This window comes from Triturus cristatus, chromosome 5_2, assembly GCF_964204655.1.
Source record: "Triturus cristatus chromosome 5_2, aTriCri1.1, whole genome shotgun sequence".
NCBI classification, from domain to species: Eukaryota; Metazoa; Chordata; class Amphibia; order Caudata; family Salamandridae; genus Triturus; species Triturus cristatus.
In genome coordinates, this window is record NC_140588.1 from 395,503,516 (window position 1) to 395,527,166 (window position 23,651).

The following is a 23,651-nucleotide window of genomic DNA, read 5'->3' on the forward strand; positions in this document are numbered from 1 at the left end:
ACCGTACAGTGCTCCACTATACTCTACTCCACTCTACACAACTTCTGTGTATGCCACTCCACTTTACATCACTCAATTTTATGTTAGTCCTTTGTTCGGCACTACGCTCTACCCCACTCCACGATATGCTATTCCACTCTACCTCACTCCACTATACGCCACTCCGGTCTATACCACTCCACTGTATGCCACTTGGCTGTACGCTATTCCACTGTATGCTATTTTACTCTGCACCATTCCACTGAACTACACTCTCCGCTATTCCACTGTACACAACCCCACTGTACAATATATATGCAGAAAAGTATGCAGGGAACTCTGGGTAGCTCCCATATATAGGCGGAGAGCAGCTCCTTTATATGGAGCACCCTGCAGGAGAACAACAGTTCTGAATCAGCAGAAGTGCATCATAGGACAACACAGTCTATACAGAACATCAGGACTATGAAAGAAAATAGTATGCCATCCATCTCTATGAGTCCAATTGTTTCTTAAAGGAATGTTTGAAGATCTTGTCAATATTCCACAACACAAACACAGCTGACCTCATTTCTTCTCAACAAATCTGTAACACTTTAATTCACAACTTTGACACAATATTTTGGTACTTCAGTCATATAGATGGTGGAGAGTACCAGCACTATGGTTGAACTTTGGGCACAACTCACTGTATACATCATGATCAAAAGGAGAAACCAATGCTATACACATGTGGGCACACTAAAAATTACTCTAAACTATGATAATAAACCTCAATCAAACTTGAGCTGCAGGTGGTCAGTGGTAAGAATCATGGAATTTCCCTCTTTAATGTCACTATACAACATTCCATATCCGCTTTAAACAGAACTGTCAGAGACTATAACTACTCCACAGTTTAATCACAGAGTTTGTATATCAAGCTACTACATGGGTACTCAGTTAATCACTCCTTATGTCAAGAGGTGTAAGCATATATTTGTCACTTCACACTTAGTAGCAGCAGATGTGTACAAAAGCACCACTGCCCAACACATAAACTCTTATCTCATCCTGTGTCTTACATAGCGTAACACACTAGTTATTTGCAAGAGAAAAAAAGGACGTTGAAAAACACTAATAGCCAAAACATTATACAATACATATGAAACATGTTTGTTGTTGCTAATGCCTTTCAAATGCTTGGGTTGATGTCCAATACCTGGAGACAGTAATGTCTCCGGGGGCACTACATGTTATATACTTGCTATAGCAGATTCAAAGAAGTAATCAGCATGCACTAAAGGGTTATGTGGCTGGTTTGTGTGTGTTTGTCCCCATAATAAATTAAAAAATTCAAGAGCTCAAGATGTACACAGCTCCATTACCCTTGCTTATGTTCTCTTCACAGTGTTCAAAGAGGAAGTGTTTGTAATGTATTAGAACTAGGTTGTAAAAACCAAATGAGAAAATTCAGAGCAAATTAAAATGTACTATACATAGCTGGATTGAGCTTTCTGCTTTGACTTCTCTGCCTTTCATCATCTTACCTGGCTTTCTGTTAGATTCATAATGTGTGGCTGACAGCATCACTATCACTTCCACATTTGACTCAATTAATTAAGCCTATGCCCTTGATTTATATATGATTTATTCACTCTCCTTCCTTGGTAACTTAATTCTGACATTTTTCAATTGCATGCTGACATTACTCATTCAGAATTGTCACCACTTAATTTAATATTATACCTTGATTTGCATTCATAACTATAAGCCAGATGTAGGAACCTACTTTACTGTTGCAAACACTCCAATTTGGAGTTTGCAACGACAAAATAGTTTACTTTTTTAGGAGTTGGTAGACTTTTACTAACTACTAAAATTAGATTGTAACCCAATAGCCATTCACTATTTGAGAAGTGTGTGCTGTAGTGGTCTCTTACAAATTGGTATAAAATGTATTAAAATTTTGCAACCGTAATCTGGTCACAAATCATTGAAAAGTTACTGACTCCCAAATTGGGGTGGTAACCCATTCGCAAAAGAGAAGAGGAGGAATGCCTTGGGGATCCTTCCTCTTTGTGAATTAAAGAACACGTTTGGCGGGCATAGGCAGTTGACCTGGGGTCGACTGCCCAAAGCTGACTGTCAATTAAACATATCCTTTAAAAAAATATTAAACATGCCGTTTTCTATAAAGAAAATGATTGGCATTTTTAAAAAAAAGAAAACATTTACTTTATTTAAAAGCCATCACAGACATGGTGGTCTGCTGACCCTACAAAGAAGCTATCCCTGTTATTCCCACCAACTGGAGTGAGCCACAATTTGCAACCTACTTCATTACTGTTCCTGAGGTAGGTTGGATTACAGCCCAGTATGAATCATAATGTTATAAACCAACCTATAAGTACTTAGGACAATTTGTAAAATTCTTTACTGGTCACAAAACACTGGTTGCAATTTGTGACCCATTATTCTTGAGTTATAAAAACATATGGTAAGGTTTTTTTGTAATTTCTCTTTACACCCTTGTCTCAGTCCTTATTTTAAGAAGCTGCGATATTATTTGTCAGGAGTAAGTGCCCAACTCAAGTAATAACCACAATCCTTGGTAGGTTGAATCACTAAAGTAACTACATTAACCTGAGCTCAACCCCCTGGTAGCTATGGCCCAGAGCAGATAGGCTTAACTTAGAGACAAGGTGTAAAGTGTGTATGCAATACCAAAACATTACTGAAGTCGAAATGTAATACAAGAAAAATCCAATTTAAAAAATAGAGAATATGTTTAATAAATAAAATGATACCAAAAGGATAAAAATCGAATAAGGGAAACTGGAGTTCTGGATGTTTAAAGTTTAAATATAAAAATAGCACAAAAAACAGATTGACTGCCAATTGTGTCATCAGGTTGCACTTGACCAGTACTTAGGTGTAAGTCAGGGCTAATTGTGATGAAGCACAGGTCAGATACAGAAACCAGGTTCCATCCAGTCAGAAGTTTTACCTTTGTACATAGTCTCTGAAATGGAAGTCAAAAGGCTGATGAGGGCTCCACGACATTGGATAGTCTCTGGAGGAGGTCTCGTTGAAGCCACTGGCTTTTGGCAGGAGAGCTTCAAGCAGGAGAAATTTAAATTTTGCATCAAAGGAAGGTCCTTTGCCTGGTTAAGATTTCTACCTTTGGAACTTAGTCACTTTTTGGGAACTCAGATTCTTCTAGCGGGGCAAAGCTGCTAGCTGTAGCCAGAGAGTCCTCCACAAGGCAATAAACCTTCACCATTAAGACCTGCTGAATTAGTTTTGCTGCTGTAGAAATGCTCCAAGTCGGAGCAAGCTGAATCTTTGGCCAAGCAGCAATGCACCTTCGTCAGACTGGCATGGCAGGTTGGTCCCTGTCCTCTGGAGGTACTTGGAGCCAAAGAGTTTCTATGTCCCAGGTGATAATAGGAGAACTGGTTTGGCAGGTTGGTCCTTGTCCTCTGGAGGTTCTTGGAGCCAAAATGTTCTAGGTTCCAGGTGATAATAGGAGAAGTACACTTTGAACCAACCACAGGTCCCAAGACCTTGGAGATAGCACTTGGAGGGTGAAACTCACTCAAGCATAGGCCACTAGCATGGTCCAGGGCACGGCCAGTTGGACCTAGTTATCTGGACAGTTGCAGGAAAAGCCTCTTGTAATTTGTTGTGCCCCTATAGCTTGAACAGGAAGTCAATTGTGGGACCCGTGGTGTCCACTTCTTTGTGAGTGGAAGTGGCAGAGCAGGTCCAGCCTTCTATACTCTTCTCAGGCTACAGAGAAAATGTTCTGAGGAGTGTGCTGGTGATCTCATGTTTATACCTGCCACCTGTGTTTGTTTGAGGAAACTCCTGGCCGCTCCATACCTAGGGGCCGATTCCAATCCTGGAAAAAGGCTGTACAAATCGTTGTATGGAGCGTTTTTCCCGTACGACTCTTACCCGGTAAACTTTTCTTACAACCTAGGAAGTACGATTCGTACAGAAAGCCTCTTTCCATACAAATCGTACAAAAGACCATACGGCTAAAATAAACCAACGATTCTGATCCGGAACAGCTTGTAGGTGACGTCTGTACGTATTTAAGCAGCGGTTTCCGGCCCAGCATGTACGATTCGTCCCTGCGGCACTGCATACGGCTCTTTTCTTACGGGAGCCAAAAACAGCCGTAAAAGCAGAGTCCCCAGGGGTACGAGTCGTACAGGCATACACCCCCATGCGTTGTGTATGTACGGTGCGTACCCCCAGTGCACATGTACTGTGCGTACCCCCAACATCGCGTACCCCAACATCGCGTATGTACGCACCGTACATATGCGATGTTGGGGTATGCACAGTACATACGGGATGTTGGGGTACGCGATGTTGGGGGTACGCACAGTACATACGCGATGTTGGGGTACGCACAGTACATACACGATGTTGGGGTATGCGATGTTGGGGTACGCGATGTTGGGGGTACGCACAGTACATATGGATGTTGGGGTACGCACAGTACATAGGCGATGTTGAGGTACGCGATGTTGGGGTACGCGATGTGGGAAAGCACAGTACTTACGCGATGTTGGGGTACGCACAGTACATACGCGATGTTGGGGTACGTGATGTTGGGGTATGCAATGTTGGGGGTACGCACAGTACATACGCGATGTTGGGGTACGCGATGTTGGGGTACGCGATGTTGGGGTACGCGATGTTGGGGGTACGCACCGTACATACACAACGCACAGGGGTGTATGCCTGTGCGACTCGCACCCCGGGAACAACTTTTCCTGGGATACGAGTCGTACAAAGTTCGCTTCGTAGCAGGTAATGGCATTCCCCGTGCACGGGACGTTTTCCGTACAAATTGTAAATCGGAAAGCCGGTCCGGGTTGTACTAGTACGGTCAGACTGCATTTTTACAATTTGTACGGAAAAGTGTCCGGGTCCGTCTCGTACAACTTTTCCCGATCGGATTTGTACGGATCGGGCCGATCCGTACAAATCGGATCGGGAAAAGTTTTATTTTTCCCGTACGAATTGTACTTCACGGGTCGGACGGGACTTGTACGATTTGTATGGAAATATTTACCGATACGACTCGTACGGGAAAAAAAAATACAGGATCGGAATCGGCCCCCTAATGGGGTGAAAGTTCCCATCGGTATCCATATCCACATTTGAGCATTCCCTGTGTGTCCTGCTGCAAACAACCCCACAGTGCCCCCCTCTACCTAAGACAAAGCTGTCAGAACCTACCCCTGTACAGAGCTCTTGTGCCCACCCCAGAAGTGTTCGCATGGAAATGAGCTGCCACTCCTCTTTAGTCACTCTAAACTAGCTCTAGGGACAGCTCCCCTCCTTCTGGTATTGGTGTCTGCCTGGCTAGGGGTCAAAGGAAGTGGGCAAGCCCAGTATCAGTAAAGATTTGCTTATGACAGTGGCGGCATCTTTGAAGTTATTCAAGAATTGTAATAAATGTGTGAATGTAGTACACTTGCTCTAAATAACATGTTATTAGGCAAATGTGTTGAATTATTTTAACTTGCTTGGCTTAATTACATGTATATGTGTGTATATTTAAAAATCTATTGTCCTCCTTCAGCCCTAACTACCCAAGATCAATAGTCAGCTAAAGTTTTGTCGGAATCTGATAATGTTTTTGGATTTAGGGTATCACTTGTGGGAGCCCACTTTATAATGCAATTCATCTATCAACATATACAATCTAGAATTGAATATGAGCTGTAATGGTCATTAAAGGAAGAATATCATTACCTCCAATTGCCTTGGTACATAAACATGTCTGTATAACAAGGTCAAGCTAAGCTGAAGTTTGGAGCCAGGATGCAGAAGTTCAGTGCTTAAAGACCTGTCCTTCTTTCATAAAGGGGCCATCTGGTGTAGAGAATAAAACAGTTCTGTTTGCTCAGTCCTTTATCTCTAACATTCACATACAATAGGCATTCTAGAATGTGCATTTTTGTTTGATTATGTCAGCTGATGTTTTGAGATCTATTGTGACATCACTCACTGGATGACCTCAACAGATCCCTATCAGGTATAACTTTGCATTTAAACACCATTATATGGAGAAGCTGTTTCTTAGCTACATAATAAATACACAGCCAACGACCTAGCTGGTTATGTGAGCATTTTCATGAAGTTCTTTTTGAGCTTCAAGCAGATAATGTAGAGTTTGATTCTGGCTATATAGCTAACTCCCTCCAAAGCAAGTCAAGTTTGTGTTCCCATTTTCCCAAACATGACTTTCTATTTCTACTCCAATCACAATCTCTTACTTTATCGTTCCTCACTTATTTGACTCAGTATCAATCAGTTCTAAATATTCACATCTGTGTGGCTAATATACAATAAAAGTGATATTCTATCTATCTATCATCTATCTATCTATCTATCTATCTATCTATCTATCTATCTATCTATCTATCTATCTATCTATCTATCTATCTATCTATCTATCTATCTATCTATCTATCTATCTATCTATCTATCTATCTATCTCCCAGTGACGGTCGCCATTGGGTAGTAGTAGTTAGGTCGGCATTTCCATAGGAAATGTGGTTTTGTGTTGCTAATAACCTTGGCACTGCTTGACGATTTTCCACAAAACTTCCCAAAAAGTGATCTTTTTGGCCTAGCTTGTGCATGGAAGGATTCAGGGTGATTCATCAAGCGGGAGCCAAAAAAACACAGAGGGTCCCAAAATTCAAAATCCACATGCATTTTCCATAGACTATTTAAGAAGCGCTACCGCAAAAACTGCTGACTGGAATTACACCAAATTTGGGATGAAGCTAGATCTTGGTCTGCAGATTGTCATGTGCCCGGGTTAGGTCCATCTTGCCCAGCTGCTCATTTCTTACATTGTAATCTTTGTCACAATCATTTCTGCTGTGACCTTTTGTACATATTTGTGTGTGTGACAGTGTTAGATTAGTTTCTCTGAAACTACTTCTGTTTACACATATGGTTTCACATAACATTATCACAATGCCTCGAACACCAAGTACAAGGCCTCTACTACGCATGGATGTACAAATGTCGTTCTATCTGCATCCACGGGGCGACAGGGCAGAACATTGCTAATCTACGTGTATATCGCATGGATGCTTTTTATTATAAGTAATCAGCATCCCATAGGATTAGCAGGTGAGGCACTTCAGCTGACACCGAGAGTCCCTGCATGCAGAGACTTCACCACGCAGTGGTCTGACATCACATGAGGGCTGTCCAGTTTGTGACCAAGACGGGGGTCCTATATTCTCTCCTACCAGGTAATTGGGTTGCATTGTCCCTTCGGGGAACTCTTGGCTTCACACCTACACACAATCTAGGGACACACAGAGTAGGGTTTGCATAGTAGGAGTACACCTGATTACTACCTTGTTTTATATGCATGCATATATTCACTGTTTTAACACCATGGTAGAACTGTACCTACTATTTATTCTCTTGGTGCTTGTAATCCCGTTCATTTGCCTCTGTCTACTGATTATAACAGCTCATGTATTTTACACAAGAATAACGTTGGTTCAATAGATATATTTTACCACAATCCCTGAGGGTTCAGGGTTGTCATGTTCAGTGGTTGCCAGAAACTATTTGCTCCCTGGTAAGGTTAGGGGGCTTATGGTGGCACTGAGAGCTAACTGGTCTCTAGGCCAACATATCCAGTGAGGGTGATTGGAATCAGTCTAGGGACCTCACTCAAATTTTATGTTGTCCAACAAAAGCACAAATCTTTATGGATTAGAGGGGACTACACGACAATTCTGCTTTCTGTAATTGGTTTAAATCTGTTCAGTAGTTTTTGAGAAATTATGATTTAAATGTATTGGTATATCTGGATGGTTGGGTCCACGAGGGGCTTGTGAGATTCTCATTGGAGCGCCAATTTAAAAATAGAGCTTTCTGTTTGGCCCAGGGTGCTTTTTTCCCCTTGGGCCATCTTGCTCCTCCCATGGGAGTCAGACTCCTAGAGGAACGAACACCCTGATTGGCTGCCAACAACATGATAAAATGTTGCTGGTAGCCGTTACAGTACTCAGAGACTTACTCCCCTGTTCTCAAATAAAACATTTCAAAAATGGTATAAGTGGGCAGGGTAGGGATACCATGACCCCCTAGGCCTTAACTGAGGGACCCTGAGGGGACCCTCCCCCAGTCCCCGGGGCCAAAAGATAAAAAAAATAAATTGCCTCCCTCGGGATTGCAACAAAAAACCATAAAATGGACATTGCCATTTTTTATACACCACCCAATTTGGGCCCCGGGGACCCCATCCACTGGGGCCGTGTATATTTAAGGGGAAGGAGGAAAGTGGCGCCCCCCCAATTTCTTATTGTATTTGGCCCCGGAGATGTGGTTTCAGGGGTCTATTAAGGGTTGGGGAGGGGGGCTGCATGCCCTCATCCTCTGTTCAATAGTATTGAGCCCGAGGGATGGGGTACCCAGAGCCAGGTTAGTGTTGGGAGGGGGCTACTTGCCCCCTCCCCGTAATGTATATGTTTTGGCCCTAGGGAATGGAGACCCCAGGGCCCGACAGCCAACCCTATGCTGCGCATGCCAATGGCTACGCATAGTGTGAGGTAGGCAGCCTGCAGGAAGTTTGGCTGCAGGACCTGGTGGCAGGCAAAGCCCTGTGATTACCCCTCGCTCCATAAGGCCAAAGCCTTTGAGCAGTATGAGGTTTGCTGCCTGCTGAGAGTTGGAAGCAGGGCCTGGCTGCAACATAGGCCCTGTGGCTAACCCCATGCCATGCAAGGAGTTGGACAAAGGGCAGCCTGGCTGCAAGGCATGCTCTGCAGCCAACCCCATGATGTCTGTGATGAAATGCCATGCACAGCGCGTGGTTGGCTTCCTTTGGTGGGATTCTCTTCCTCTGGGTGGGTTGGCTGTGGCCAGGCCCTGTTGCTAACCCTCTGCTGTGCACAGTCTAAGGCTGAGCGCAGCGTGAAGTTGGCTGTCCATGAAGGTTTTGCTACAGGGCCTAGCCAACCCCAAGCCATGCACGACCAAAGGCCACACGTGGGGGCGCAGTTGGCTTTACAAATGGTAATAAAATATTACTTTATGGTAAAAAAAAAAAGAAATTAGCTTCAAAACGAAGGTTAAAGTAACGTTTTAGTTAGGTGTGATAAAAGATCGTTTTTTGTTTAAAAACAGGTTAGCACTTCACTGAAAAAAACAAAGGTTAACGTAATGTTATAGTCAGATGACTATGTCAGTGACAACATTAATGTTTTGAACTGAAAGGCATAGAAATTTACCAGTTATAGTTAACAGAGCTAACTGTAACTTGTGCCCATGCCATGCACTGCTTATGACCTCGCATATTACATCACCCATGACATGTTCTATGCCGTCATTTATGATATAACTGATGGCATCTCAAATTACATCATTGATGACATCACTGAACCAGAAAGCGTGCTTTTTGTGATTTAGTGTATATCCATTCAGTAGTTTTCAAAAATGCATGTAAACTTTCTAGGAAGGAGCTGTATTGTCTTAACAGTTTGAGGAAAGTTTAGTGAAGATTTGTCAAACATTGCCAAAGTTACCCTAGCCTTATGACTGCATTTGCGATTTAGTCATTTTATTTATACTTTGATAACCGCAAATAGCAACAAATTACTGCTGTTTTGTTTAAAATGGGAGCATCAGTAAAATGCCTGTTATGGTGAAACAAGCATCACACACTCTTTGACCCTCAATGAAAATCTGGCAGTGTCCATTTGTGTTTTCTTATCTCCTCAATAGCGGGGTCGGATTGGCCTATAGGGCAATCAGGAAGTGCCCGATGGGCAGGTCTGACATGTCAGTGTATGGGCCTGTTTTCAGGCTGTTTGTGGGACTATTTTATAGTCTGCAGGACCAGTTTTTACTGCTGATTTCCCTGATAATAAAGCAAGCATTGCCTACAGCAAGCTGAAATCCATGCAGCCGTCTATACCTTACAAAACACAAAAACAGCATGTCTGTACATGTTCAAAACTGCCTCAATTTGCAAACAAGGGATACTTTTAAGGTCGAGCATTTGAGACCTCTTGTCCATACTTTAGTATATACCTATATGTGTATGTACTTTGTGGGCTCTGGAGATGAGCCCTACTACTTGTCTGCTTCCACTTAGGGACTTTTTTTTTCTGTTCACCTGCCTCTTTTTAACTGTCTTGATAGAAAACGACGTGCAGAGGTCAGTAGAATACCAGAATCACTTTAGAATTCTCTAGGTTCCAGTCCATAGAAATTGTCTTCCACGAGCACCCTTAGACAATAAAAAAAATTCAAATCTTGTATTTTCAGTTATATGACCACAGAAGGTCCTGATTTTATATTAAAAACAGAGCTTTGGACTATACCATTTCCCGCTGAAAGGCAATATTTCTCTCAATGTGTTCTCATCCCTGGTGTGTCACGCAGTTTGGTGTTTACTTCCACTCCAACCCTGCTCAACAGCCTCTTGTTTACTGCTGATGTCCAAGAGTAAAACTACAAAAAGTAAATTTGGTACTTAGAGTCCTGTTTAATCTCGATTATTTCTGGCCCCTTCATAACTCATCAGACTACGGTTAACAATGGCAATGCTAATAGTTGCAGTGGACAAGCCATTCGGAACTACTGCCAATTGACAATTGATGTCAGTGGACTGGCAATGTTTGGATGCTCACAGATTATTCTGAATTGTGTATGCGTAATTAAGATGTCTCTGGTAGTCCCAAAATGAATTACGTGTCACTGTTTTTCATATAGTCTAAAGTGTCTCAACAGAATAAAGCCAATTGATAGAGTTGACTTACCAACGTTTTATTTTTTTTTATTTCCTATATTCCACCTATTTTAACATGTGTCTGGAACGTATGCTTATTTCACAATATTCTAGTTATTTTAATGTGTATATGGAATATCTGTTTATCCCCTTTCCTAGGTTTGGTACAACCACAAGGGATTTCACGGCCTGCCATCTTATTTAAACCAGATGAACAACATGATCCTGTGGCGGAACCTGCCCTCGACGGTAGACTGGAGACAATACGGTAGTGCTACATTTCTCGTTTCACAGTCGGTCTATTCGGTATAAGTCGGCTATAGCAAACGCGATCGCCCGGCGCTGCTCTCCCCGCTGCCTATAAAGCAGGTGCGTCCCTCCCCACTCTAAATACGTTTGTGGAAGCGTTTCTGCCTATTATGCAGCGCCATACCTTCCGAGATATTCTGATAGCCGGGGGAGCTGCGGGAAACTTCTAAATAATGCAGCCAGCCCTTGCCCCGGAAGATTGAAAGTTGGTTTTATTTCACAATCTATGAATGGTTATGATTCTGTCGCCACGAGTCAGTGATTTGGTCATTTATATCTAGAAGAATATCTATCGCAACTCGCGTTGCCATATTTTCCTTTCGTTTTGCATGCAGGCAGTGACATTCAGTAGTATCGGGTGGTATTATTATATTATATTATCGAATCAGTACAGTAACGCGAGAGGGAAACAGTTTCAGGTGATAACCTGGCACCGGTCGAGGCAGATGTCTTCGGGCTGGCTTGTACCCTGGGCCTAGAATAATGAGAGTATGAAACGGACGAAAAAGATTTTCTTTCTTTCTTTATTTTAAAACAACTATGGTACCCTCCCTTGAAAAAGACATTTGTGTTTTGTTGGAAATGACCGAAACCTTTATACCGATGAAAGCTTAGCAGTTTTGGGAGATGAGAGTTAAACATTCTCTGCTGACATCTGTTGTGGCATGCAGGTCGCGAGTTTGGCTCTTGGTAGGCTTGCTGAGCTGCACTGCGTCACTGGGAAAGTGCAGGAAGGCGCCACACTGCGCCCTATTTGCAAAGTGACAAATCTAGGCAGATGCGTTACTTTGCAAAGCCCTGCGCTACATTATACCTGTGTCAGGTATAATGTATGTAGGGTAGGTGTTCCCATGCAATAAAGGTTTGTAGATGTGGTGAGGTGAAATCTATGAGATTTTACTGGGCCGCTTCTACGACTTCACTACCTCAGCAGGCGTAAGGAGTGTTGCAGACCCCTTTACATGAAAGTCGCCCATGTCTAATGACACATTGCTGGCGTTGTGTCTGTTTTGTGACACACTCCAGCAATGTGTCATTACTGCGCCAACAGTATTCTTGACGTATCTGTTGAATCCTTGAGACATGGATTGCCATAGTTTAAATACGGTGGATACAGGGTGTCGCAAGGAAGGCGCAATGAAAAGCGTATTTAAAGATATTTGAAGCCATTCAAAGCCAGTCGTAGTGGATTTGCGTGGCTTACAAAATCTGATTTAAGGTTTTTGTCACTCTTGGACCATATTGCGTGGGGAAAGAGTGATACACACCGGGTCAAAATATGGCCTCTGGTGTGTATATCACCTATAGGGCCTAATTTATGAAAAGTGTTGCATCGCTGGTTGAAAACAGTGATACAACACTTTCATTGCGCCTAATTGCTGCCACTAAGAAAGTTCATTGTTCGTAAAAAAATCTTGTAACCTCCGAAACCCAAACTGACCCCACCTACTGCACATATGAGTAGACATACACATGCCCAGCAACCTACCGCCTGTTAGTTTCAGTTGGGGATGGAGCCTAGGAATTTTCCATTCATTCCATACTTATACTCTAGTAAATCATTTTATGATGATATGGGGTGTGTTTCTATCTAGACTTCTTTAGTAGCCTTGTGATTTTAGGGAAGGAAAAAGGCCAATTTCTAATGATTTCACCATTTGTTCTCAATAGAAATTTGCATCACTACAAGCGTTGGAAGAAAACCTTACTAATCAGTCAAAAAATGATGCCGGATAAAAACATTTCACATTGGGCAGCACAACCCTCCTTCCTCGGGATCTAACTGGATAACATTAGTTTTTAATCTTGGTTTCTTACCCTGCCAGATAAAGTGTCAAATTGCTGTGTCCACTCACTCAAAAAGGACTGAGGTTATAAAAATCCCTAAATATCTTGTAGGCAAGGTATGGGAATAGTGAGATTGAATAGTAAAAGGTAGCACAACTAGAGAGCATTTAAAAACAAGGGCTTCTGACTTAGCATGGTTTATCTTATATCCTTCCATTTTAGAAAATTCACCTATTTTCTCAAATGCATTTAACACATTCGTTTTCTCTGCCTCTAAAGTAGAGAACCATATCATCGGCAAACCTGCTACCGAAGCTTTGATAGTGGGATCTTGGTCAATTGCGCATGCAAGTGGCTCAATGGACAGTGAAAACAAAATGAGGGAGAGAGGACAGCTTACAGTAATATTCTCCGCCATACTGCCATTTATGTTTATGCATACCTTGGCCTTGGATATACATTTTTTTAGGACTTAAATGAACTCTGAAGCAAAACCAAATTTAGCTAAGATTGTAAACAAAAAATTCCACTGGACGCGATCGAATGCTTTCTCTGCTTCCACCATTATAACATCAGACTTGTTGTTCCGTGCGGTAAAAAAAAATCTATCACCTGAATTAGGTAATGTGTATTGTTTGCTATCTGTCAGCCCAAAAGAAACCCATTTTGAACCCTATGGATAATCTGTAGAAATGCTAGGGCAAGATGGTTTGCTAAAATTTTAGTGAACAGCTTGTAATCGCTCTTAAGAAGGCTAATTGGGCGATAGGAATTTACATCCCTCTATAGCTTGCCCTTTTTCAGGAAGCAGATAACTTCTCATTCTGTAAATGAAGTCATAATTTAGACTCATGTCAGAATGTTATTAAATAGTCTAACTAGAAATATATTTAACTGTGGAGCAAATAGCATATATTTCTGCAGGAATCCCATCGTTGCCGCCAGCTTTGCCATTCTGGGTGGAATGAACTACCTGCGCTACTTCTGATAAAGTGATTGGGTTAAGCTAAGCTCCCCTCTGATCTAGAGTTAAACCCAGTAAAGTAAGCTCTTCTAGTCAATTTCTCACCCCTTCAAGGGGGGTATCATATGAATAAGAGTAGAGTGCAGTGGTGGCTCCTCCGCTAAGTGGGAGGAGCATTGCCCTATAGGAAAAATAAAATGATAATAACACCATGTTATTATCATTTTTTTTTTCCTAGTGACTCTGAAGGTGCGGGCAGGTCTGGTCTACACACAGAGGAGCGGTGGGCGCTTTTCAAGTGTGCATGGCGGTTTGGCCAGCCATCTTGGGCCGGCTATGCAGTCATGCGTACCTAGCACATTCTCCACCAGGCTGTATTGCACAGCTTGGGTGGAGAACATGCACAGCCTCCCAGTCCCTTTCTGAGCACCGAACCACGGTGCTCAGACCAATTACAACTTTGCTGTGACGCAGCGTCGTGATTGGCTAGCGGAGTCTGGGACTGTGTTTCCCGATTTCCTTCAACTGAAGAGGATGAAGAAGAGGCAGCTGCTGGAAAGGTAAGTGAAATTTCTTTTTCCCTTTTCTTTTGCTTGTTTTTTAACCTCTCCTCCCACCGCTTGTGGCCTGTAGAAGCCACTACTGGTAGACTCTTGTACACCGACGAAAGAACATGTCCACTATACTTTGTGAATGAGTTATAATCCTATCTGAATTAAGACCTTGTATCTGTTTAATGCAATTAGTATTTGATCTATGCTTGATGGACCAGGCTAAGTATTTTTGGAAATGTCTATTTCTTCATGCCTCTTTTGTGTCCTAATGTCTCCTTCGACAAGAAATAATCCTGCATGTTATATTTTGCCTGGGCCACTACACCGTCAGCCTCTCTCGTGGAATCTGATATATAATCTGCTGTTGCCTGATTAACAATTCCTGATATCGCCTTAGATTCTTCTTGCCACAATAGATCACAGAATAAGGCAAAATCAGTTAAGCTCTTGCAGCGCTTGGTGCGAGATCTCATCTTGGTGGATCCTTGGCTTACTGATCACCCCAATGATAGGCTATATACTTGCCATTCTGAAAGGTTTAATTCATCATCTCATATGGATTTCTTTTTAGTTTCACACAAACTGTTTAGAACTCATTCAGAGATGATATCCAACCCATTTTCGGATCACTCGGTAATTACAATGCAATTTGCGGGATTAGATCAACGGTGAGAGAAACCAAAATGGGTCTTTGACAAATCCTTTTTAGTTAATGATCAGTGAGTTAATCAAATGCGGCAGGCTTTGGAGACCAGCTGCCATTTATTTTTCAGTCGGGGGGGGTGCTTTAGTTGCATTTTTTAGGGTAAAGTGATAGCCTTTTTGACAGGGCAAAGTGAGTAGAGAGGGGTAAAAGCGAGTAAAGAGGGACAAACTTAAGTAGAGTACCCAAATGTTACTCACACAGTGTATCTCTGGGCCCCATCCTGGGGAATGATTTCAGACCATGATGTACGATGAGTCGTAAATAGAACCTGTCCACTCCAAAATAAATAAGTACAACAACATTGAGTGACTTCCTTTTGTAGTGGATCTCTAAAGTTAAAGATGTGGGTCCTTCTCATGAATGTCCAATTGCTAGATGTATTTAATTTGCAATAATAAACTGACCATATTGTCAAAGGCGAACCAGGGAAGTAAAGGTGGTCTTGTTTTGTGCCTGAAAGTGGAGAAGTCTACCTCCTAATTTCAAGTTTATTGGTAATTATTCTCTAGCTGAAGGAAGTTGTTCAGCCGGAGGAGACTCCACTGCGGGTATTTTCTTCATCATAACATCTCCATATTGTAGGAAATTCCACCGGTAGATTCTACCCTGGTTATAGCTTTTTTTAATACTCAGCTGAGTCTGCAGTCCACCTCTAAACCAAGGGCCCTGGACACATTACATGAACTGACCTAACCTTGTTGTTAAAGGTGAGAAAATTGGCAGTCTCCTTCCCTTGAGCCTCTACTTACTTCACTTTGCTATTCTATGCTCTCTCTCTGTCATTTTTTGGCGAGGAGAAAAAAGATATAAAGGAAGAGGACAGGGTGAATCAGTAAAAAAACGATACCAAGAGGTGAAAATTGGGGGTCTAGTGTAGACCCTTTATGAACCTATCCCATACACAGGCAGTACATTTAAAGTGGGGGAGGGGTTGGAGGAAGGAGACCCCACTGTGTGCATGGCCTGGGCTGTTGGGGAGTGAGAGGTGTATTGTTGAGAATGGGATGGTGCTGTGAGGGGAGCCTGGAGGAACTCAGGCTCCGTTAACTCACCCTCAACTAGTGGTGGGTTGGGAGAAGGAGACCTGCAGTGCTGGCCAAGGTTTCCCATGTAAAGGTAGCTGATGGGTGCACTGGATGTTGAAGATCCTAGTTTGAATAGAAGTCACATGACTCCATGTCTGGAAGACAGGCTGTGCTTTGGAGAAAAAGAGCTTGGATGGGTCTGTATTGCAGTAATGAGGAGTACTCAGGGGGGCCTTTCTGTTTCTGGGGACTGCGGGTGGCGTGCAGGAATCAGCAGTGTTGCTATTCATTGGTGTGAGAGGGCCCACATAATGTATTGTGGGTAATTACCATGGCGCAATTGGTGGAGCATGAGACCTTAATATATATTTGGTCTACAATTCAGAATTTGTGTCTCAGCATACCTGGACGTAAAGTCCCTGCTCCTACTGGGTCCTAGGTCTACGGATCTTTGCAGAAGGTAAAGAATTAATCAGAAGCTGCAAATCAACATTCAAATTATACTTTACAATTAAATATTGGGAGTCAATGATGAGATTTTGGTATGAGGTTAAAGTGTTTTATTAAAGTCTTTCAGTAAGTATTTTCTTTGTTATCAGTAAGTAAACAATTCATCAGTAATACAATACAGAACATTTGCTTAAAGAGTGCTCCATATGAAATAAATCCCTATTCTAAATGTTAGGATGAGAAAAGTATCTTGAACCCATAGTTCTAAAATAAGAGATGAAAGCATAAAGCTCAAGCAGTTCAAAGATTACTTCTCATAAAGAGAAGTTCAGGGAATTCAGTGGAGTCTTACAAATATAGCACAGATTCTGCTAAAGTGTAAAGCTTCAGAGTGTAGAGAGTCTGGGTCTTAAAAGCTAAAAGCATTTATAGTGTGTGTGGAGAGGATGTCTGTCTCTAGTCTAAGAACATGCACTCATATAGCATTTTGATTTCTACAATTAAAACAAATATTGCAGCTGTACGTCCGTATGACCAATCGAATAACGAAGTCTTCATGGGAACGGAAATCTCCCACCTTCAATGTCATCTTGAAACAAAGGTCTTACAAATATTAAATTATACATATAACATTACTAAAACATTGTGTACATCGGGGTTTGGTTCTCACAGACTTTTCTTCTACAAAACAAAACAGTTCACAGTTAGGTCTGTCATTCCACTAAGGAAATCATCTCTTTCCCACATTTTCTAACTTACAAATCTTATTCATGATAAAACATTTAAGTAAACGTTTACTACGTTATTTAATACATTATTTTGTTCTATGAAAAAATATCTCCTTGTGAAGGTCAAAAGCAATCTTCTTCTATTAGATCATGTTACTTCAGCACATTTTATCATTTAACTCTTCACTTCTACGCATTACTAAGAATGTTGTCCTAAGGTCAGTAAGAAATAAGGAAAAGCTGCATTTATAAGCATTTATAACTTTACTGGGGCAAATATGGATGCCTAGTGCTCCCATTTACCATTTGAAATGTGAATTCTCATAATAGGCCTACACTTTATTTCTACACACTAATTGTATTGATTTGTATTTATTAAAAATGCTCTTTCAACCTCTCCCCTTTGATGGTTCACAACCATCACAACATTCTTCCAAAATGGCCTCAGGCATGGGTAATCTTCTTTATTCTACTCAGCAACCTTATCAGCCTTTACTTTTAATCAATGTGCACAGTTCATTCAATGAGTTTGTCAACAACTGATTTTTTTCACAAAAGCTCTTCTAAGTAAGACAGTTCCAAGGGGATTCAGGCAATTCTCTGCTCCAGTAAAGTAAATCTAAAATTGGAACATTTACCACTTGGCTCACCTAATAAGTCCTTCCAGGTGCAGAATACCTTTAACTAGTTAGTCTTTTTAATTTTGATTTTCTTGGCACTTGATCACTTTTAGTGTTGCTTATACTTTCTGGTCTTGATATAGTGTTAGTGCCTTCACCTGGATCTTCCTATTGCTCTGGGAGTGTCTCGACTGTCACTGTTACCACATTAGTTACTTCTTCTCCTCATGAGCTCTAATACCAATCTGTGAGATATCAGGAAACTGATTTTCTTTACCTGTTTGTGGCTCTTCACCACTTCTTCCTTGCTGTTGTGCTAAATGCGATTTTGCAGTCACTAGTGTTCTCGGTTCTGGCTCATAGAACACTATTTCTTTGTACTGGTATCTTGTTCTCTGGATATGCGAGGCGTGCACCCAATATTGAACTATGGCGCACTTGACAGCAGCATTCTTGATTAAACTCACCTAGTAGGGGCCTTTCCACCTTGGCTCCGGACAGAACTTTTTCACATGCTTCTTTATGAGTGCCCAGTGTCCTGGATTCAAATTGTGGCACTGCTATTGATGCGGATTTGCAGTGACAGCTTCAACCTGTCAAAAAACAGAGCACACCACATCAGCCAGTCCTTAGCAGTAGTTGAGTACAATGTCATCTGTTATGTTCACAAGTGCATTTGTGGGTACAGCAGGCAGTCTCATGTGGGGATAAACCCACCTTCCTGTCAGGTGTTCTGCAAAGACTAATCAAAACCAAAGGTAAAGCACCAGGCCATTTCAGTGAAGTAGATGCACAGAATTTTGCCAATTGAGACTTTATGGTCCGTTTCAACTGCTCTACTATTCCAGAATCTTGCGATCGATAGCTACAATGCAACTTGTTTCCCACTTCAAGTGCTGCACACAACATATTGAGAATCTCATTATTAAAATGAGTTCCTCAATTTGACTCAAGATAAACCAGCATTCTGTACCGTGGGACTAGTTCTCTCAACAACCATTTAGCCATATTGAGACTGTCATTTCTCCCTGATGGGTACGCTTCCACCATTGGGAGAAAATGCACACTATAACCAGGATATAACCTAGCCCATTATACACAAGCATCTCAATCAAATCCATTTGCATTTTTATGAAAGGACCAGACCGTCCAATCTCTCTATGTGGCTCAGTGTAACCTGTGTTTGTTTTCCTACATTCATCTGTTGGCATGTTACAGTGACACAGATCCTCAGCAAGCATCCCAAATCTGAGATAAAACCAGTTCTGCCTAAATGTCCTAACCATAGTGCCCCTGCCTAAATGAGTAGGACCATAGAAGTGTGGTGTTATGTCCGGTAACACTGGTCTTCCATCTGCCGAAATTCAAATGTAATTTTCATTCTTTCCACATCCTGCTCTGATCCAACCCTCCTGTTCTACCTCAGTGATATTTTCCTGCATAGTCTTAAATTCTTCCCATGTTTTAGCTATAGACATCAACATTGAAAACATTGAAAAGAAAGAGTCCTCATGAGATTCACTTGTGAATGTTCCGTTAAATGTGCAGACCACAACTGTGCAATAACGTGCTACTTCATCAGCATATATATTGCCAACTGTGACAAAGCCATTGTAACTTCGGTGAGCTGCACACTTACCTACAGCAATTTTGGTGGGGAGTTGTAATGCATCCAACAATGTCTTCACATGGTCACCATTGAGCATTGGTGAACCAGATTGTTGCAGGGATTCTGCACATACACAGAACTATGCACAGGAAAACAGGACCACAGTGAATAGGGGTGTACCAACCTACCACATCAGTATCCAAAATCCCAATCTGACTAGCTATAGTGTCTCATTTGTTCTCCTCCAAATATCACAGAGCTACAAATGATTAGACAACCCAGGACACAACACTCCTTACTCTCTCAGGAATCGTGGGAGCAAGACGTATTCTTTCGCTCACTCACTTGTACTTGTCCACAATGAGAATAGGCAGAGTCACTGAAATAGTTCAAAATGTTTATTTTAACTATCGTGCTCTACAATACAATATACGTGCCACTACTAGCAGCAAAATGCATAAACTCAGCACAGTTAGCATTGTTACAATTCCATTGAATACAAAAGGAGAAGTCATTTTATATAATTTTATTTTATTTTATTTTTGAGTTTTATAGAGCTCAAACCAGACCGGTGAGGGTATCAGAGCACTTTACAGGATTGACAGGTGGTAAAAACAGTCTTAGGACGGGTGTATACAATTGGGATAAAACAAGTAGATGCATTATACAAGGGAAGAAATAATAGGCAGTACCATATCCCGGATACAGTTGGGATGAAAACAGGTAGATACATTATACGAGAAAATAAGCTGTCTCAATTCCCGGATGGGATATCTAGAAATGCCGGGTAGGTATCATCCGGAAGAACCATGGGTAATGCCGTAATAGAAGGAGAAACAAAATCGCTGAGGTGATTGAAATGCAAGCGTTAGGAGAGGAATTTGCCCATAATGAACATTTTGGCCTCCCTTTTAAAATGTGCCAAAGATGGAAGTCTTCTGATGGTGGGCGGGAGTGAGTTCCATATTCTTGGGGCGGCCCCAGAGAAGGCCCGATTGTTTGGTTTTTTTTTCCGCAAGTGTGCTGGTTGGAGCAAAAGGTCTCTGGCGGACCGTGAGTTTCTGGCTCCTCCGAGTATCACGAGTTTCTGGGCGAGAAAAGCTGGGGAATTGGAGTATAGAGCCTTGTGAGTGATGCAAGCCAGCTTAAGTTGAATTCTGGCCTTGAGAGGAAGCCAGTTTAGAGCTTTAAGGGGGGAGAGATATGGTTGACTTTCTTTGAACCTGTTAGGAGTCTGGCGGCGGCGTTGAGGCAGGCTTTCAATGGTGCCAAAGAGTTCTTGGGTAAACCTGCGAGGGTAGAGCATCCATATTCTAGTCTGGATATGACTAGTGCCTGTGTTGCCATTTTTAGGTCGGGGGTATCGATGAAAGGTTTCAGGTGTCTTAGGTAGCTCAGGTGAAATCTGGCAGTTCTGGCCATCGGGATGATATGGCCATGCATATTCAAGTTGCAGTCTAGGGTTATTCCAAGGGATTTAGCAGAGTCCACAATGGTAGGAGGGCAGTTTAACTCTGTGATAGCCTTGATCCATTCCTGAATGTCTGAATTGGATTTAGGTGGGGAGATAAGGAGAAATTCTGTTTTTTGTGTGTTACATTTGAGCTGGTTAGAGGTGAGCCAATGCACCGTCAGCTTCAAGGCCTCATTCAGGGAGTGAATGTCCTCAGGAGAGGAGATTTTAATGTAGATCTGTGTGTCATCGGCATACATGTGGTAGGCGATGTTGGCGGTGCATAGCACCACTGTGAGCGGTTCAAAGTAAAGATTGAAGAGGGTAGGGGACAGGGTTGATCCTTGGGGGACTCCAACCGTGATCGGAGAGGGAGTGGATAAGTTACCATTGATTAGGATTCTCTGTGAGCGATTCTGGAGGAAGGACCTAAACCATTCATGAACGGTGCCATCCAATCCCATCCAGAGTTTGAGGCATTCCAGGAGAGTTTGGTGGTTGACCAAATCGAACGCTGAGGATAGATCTAGGAGGACTAGGAGACAGGTTTTGTCTTGGTCAAGGGTTTGGAGGGCATCATCCACGACGTGGAGGAGGGTGGTTTCCGTGCTGTGTTCAGGTCGGAACCTGGATTGGAAGTCATCAAGAAGGTGGAAGTTGGTAATGTGTTGGCTCAACTTCTGTTGAACACAGTTCTCCAGAACTTTCGCTAGGAGTGGGATGTTAGATATTGGTCTATAGTTGTCAGGGGAGCAGGATCCAGCGTAGGTTTTTTTAAGATGGGGACGACTTGTCCAGCTTTAAGAGAGTCAGGTTTCGATCCCTGTAGGAGGGATGCCTTGATTATTGCAGTCCAAGAAGGGATGATCGCCTGAGAGGCGGCGGCTAGACAGTTAGAAGGGAGAGGAACATTGTAATGATTGTTCGGGTTTAAGGAGGATAGAATTTTCGAGACAGAGTGTTCATCATAGACTTTAAAGTTGGACCAGTGAGCTAGGCTTTTGGGTGAAGTGTGGGAGGGCAGTGCGGAGAGAAGAGGTAAAGCAGGCATAGGTTTGGAGTGTGTTGCGGAATTAAGTTCTGTGGAAATAAGGGTCTTTACTCCTAACCATCCTCCCCTTGACTGGAAGAATTTTTTTTAATAAAAAGGATGATCTCTAGGCTCTGACAGCAGACCCCATACCTTAAAGCCTGGATGTAAGGTTTACATCATAGGAACAGCAAAGCTCTTCTCCATGGAACGGCTTTCTCCAAGTGTGTTAAAACAACATGCAACAACGTAATATCGAAGCATGAGTCGTCAGTACTGCATCTGTGTGTAGCATGTTGTGTCTAGGTGCTAGGGACTGACCAGAACAGAATAACGAGGGACATTGTTTATTGACCTTGCTCATCGTGTTCAGACTAAACTCCAGGAAAGTCAGAGAATGCGAAATCAGCCCGTTCTTATGTGAAAGGCACAAACAGAGTCTTGCAAAAACAAAGTTATGTAGTAACGTGCGCAAAAGCAGCATCATGGCATCGAAGCTCATGCTAACTTAGCAATGTCGACAATGTCCCTAAGGGCCAAATAACACCCTAAGAACCATATAACACCCTCTCCTTGGTAAGGTCATAGAACATACACAATGGACCAAAACAGAGTTCACAAGTCAAACAGAGTTCAAAGCTTCTGAAAAAAAAACAAATTGAAAAAATTCGAAATTTTCAACAACAAAATAAAATTGTTTCAATAGGGTCATCATTGCTTATTGAAATAGAGCTGTCTCCGGGATAATAAAGTTATGATGCAAGAGTAATTATGAAGGAGGTGGGAAGTCCATCAAGGTATGTGAAACGAGGAATGCACTTCCCTCCAAAAGACCATCCCTATCGTTGGTAGAAAAAAGGGATGCCATCTAATTGGTCTGTGCATTACCACAAGATGAGCAGCCGTTGCGCAGCAGGAACAGGAGAAGCAGGATTCCCGCACCTAATGCCAAAATTAAGGGGAACCCGCCAAAGACGCTGAAAAAATAGAATGAAAAAAACCCGGTATTATACCAAATACCGTCTGAAAAGAAGTCACAAGGCCGGATACCACACCCTTAAAAAAATGTGCAAGGCCTTTCGTGTCAGACGCATTAAATATTTGGTGTATAAGCTCCCCAAAATGTTTTGGGAGGTTCTTGTTCAAAAGGGACTGTATCTCACTAGAAGTCCTAGCCACCTGTAACTTGAAGGTCTCTCGGGCCGAAGTGAGAGACACCTCTTGTTGGAATAGTAGAGCCTGCTTAACTTGTTTAAATCTGTCTTCAAAGTCGGAATGGAAGGCCAAATTGAACTATCTACACTCCCATGCAGGGTGGAAAAAGCACATTGCTACAGCAAGTTACGTGCTGTGAAACTGTTACCAAATACGGGACTCCTGCCCGTAAACCACAGCAGTCTTGGTTGTTCAAAATAAGATAACTGCCATTTGTAAGCAAAGTAAAAGTGGGAATTATTCATGGCACTGGTGTCCCTTTTAAAAAACGAGCCAGATTGGGTGCTGACACATTACATGCACCATGCAACTTAACATGTTTGCAAACCAGGGAATGCCCTATTGTGGAATCGCAGTCCTCCCCTGTAAGAAAAACTTCCTTACCCTCCCTCTGACATCTTTGAGTAAAAGGTAGGGACCACAATTCATGTAAAAATGCACTGC

At 42.2% G+C, this 23,651-nt stretch overlaps 1 protein-coding gene across 1 annotated transcript in view; it reads left to right on the plus strand.

Annotated features, from left to right (window-relative positions):
• The window catches only part of ABCA13 (ATP binding cassette subfamily A member 13), a 2,655,493-nt gene that overhangs the window by 1,823,380 nt on the left and 808,462 nt on the right, over positions 1-23,651 (plus strand). The window contains exon 43 of the mRNA XM_085606362.1: positions 10,916-11,024. Coding sequence (XP_085462488.1) covers positions 10,916-11,024 — 109 coding nt within the window. The remainder of the gene's footprint in view (positions 1-10,915; positions 11,025-23,651) is intronic.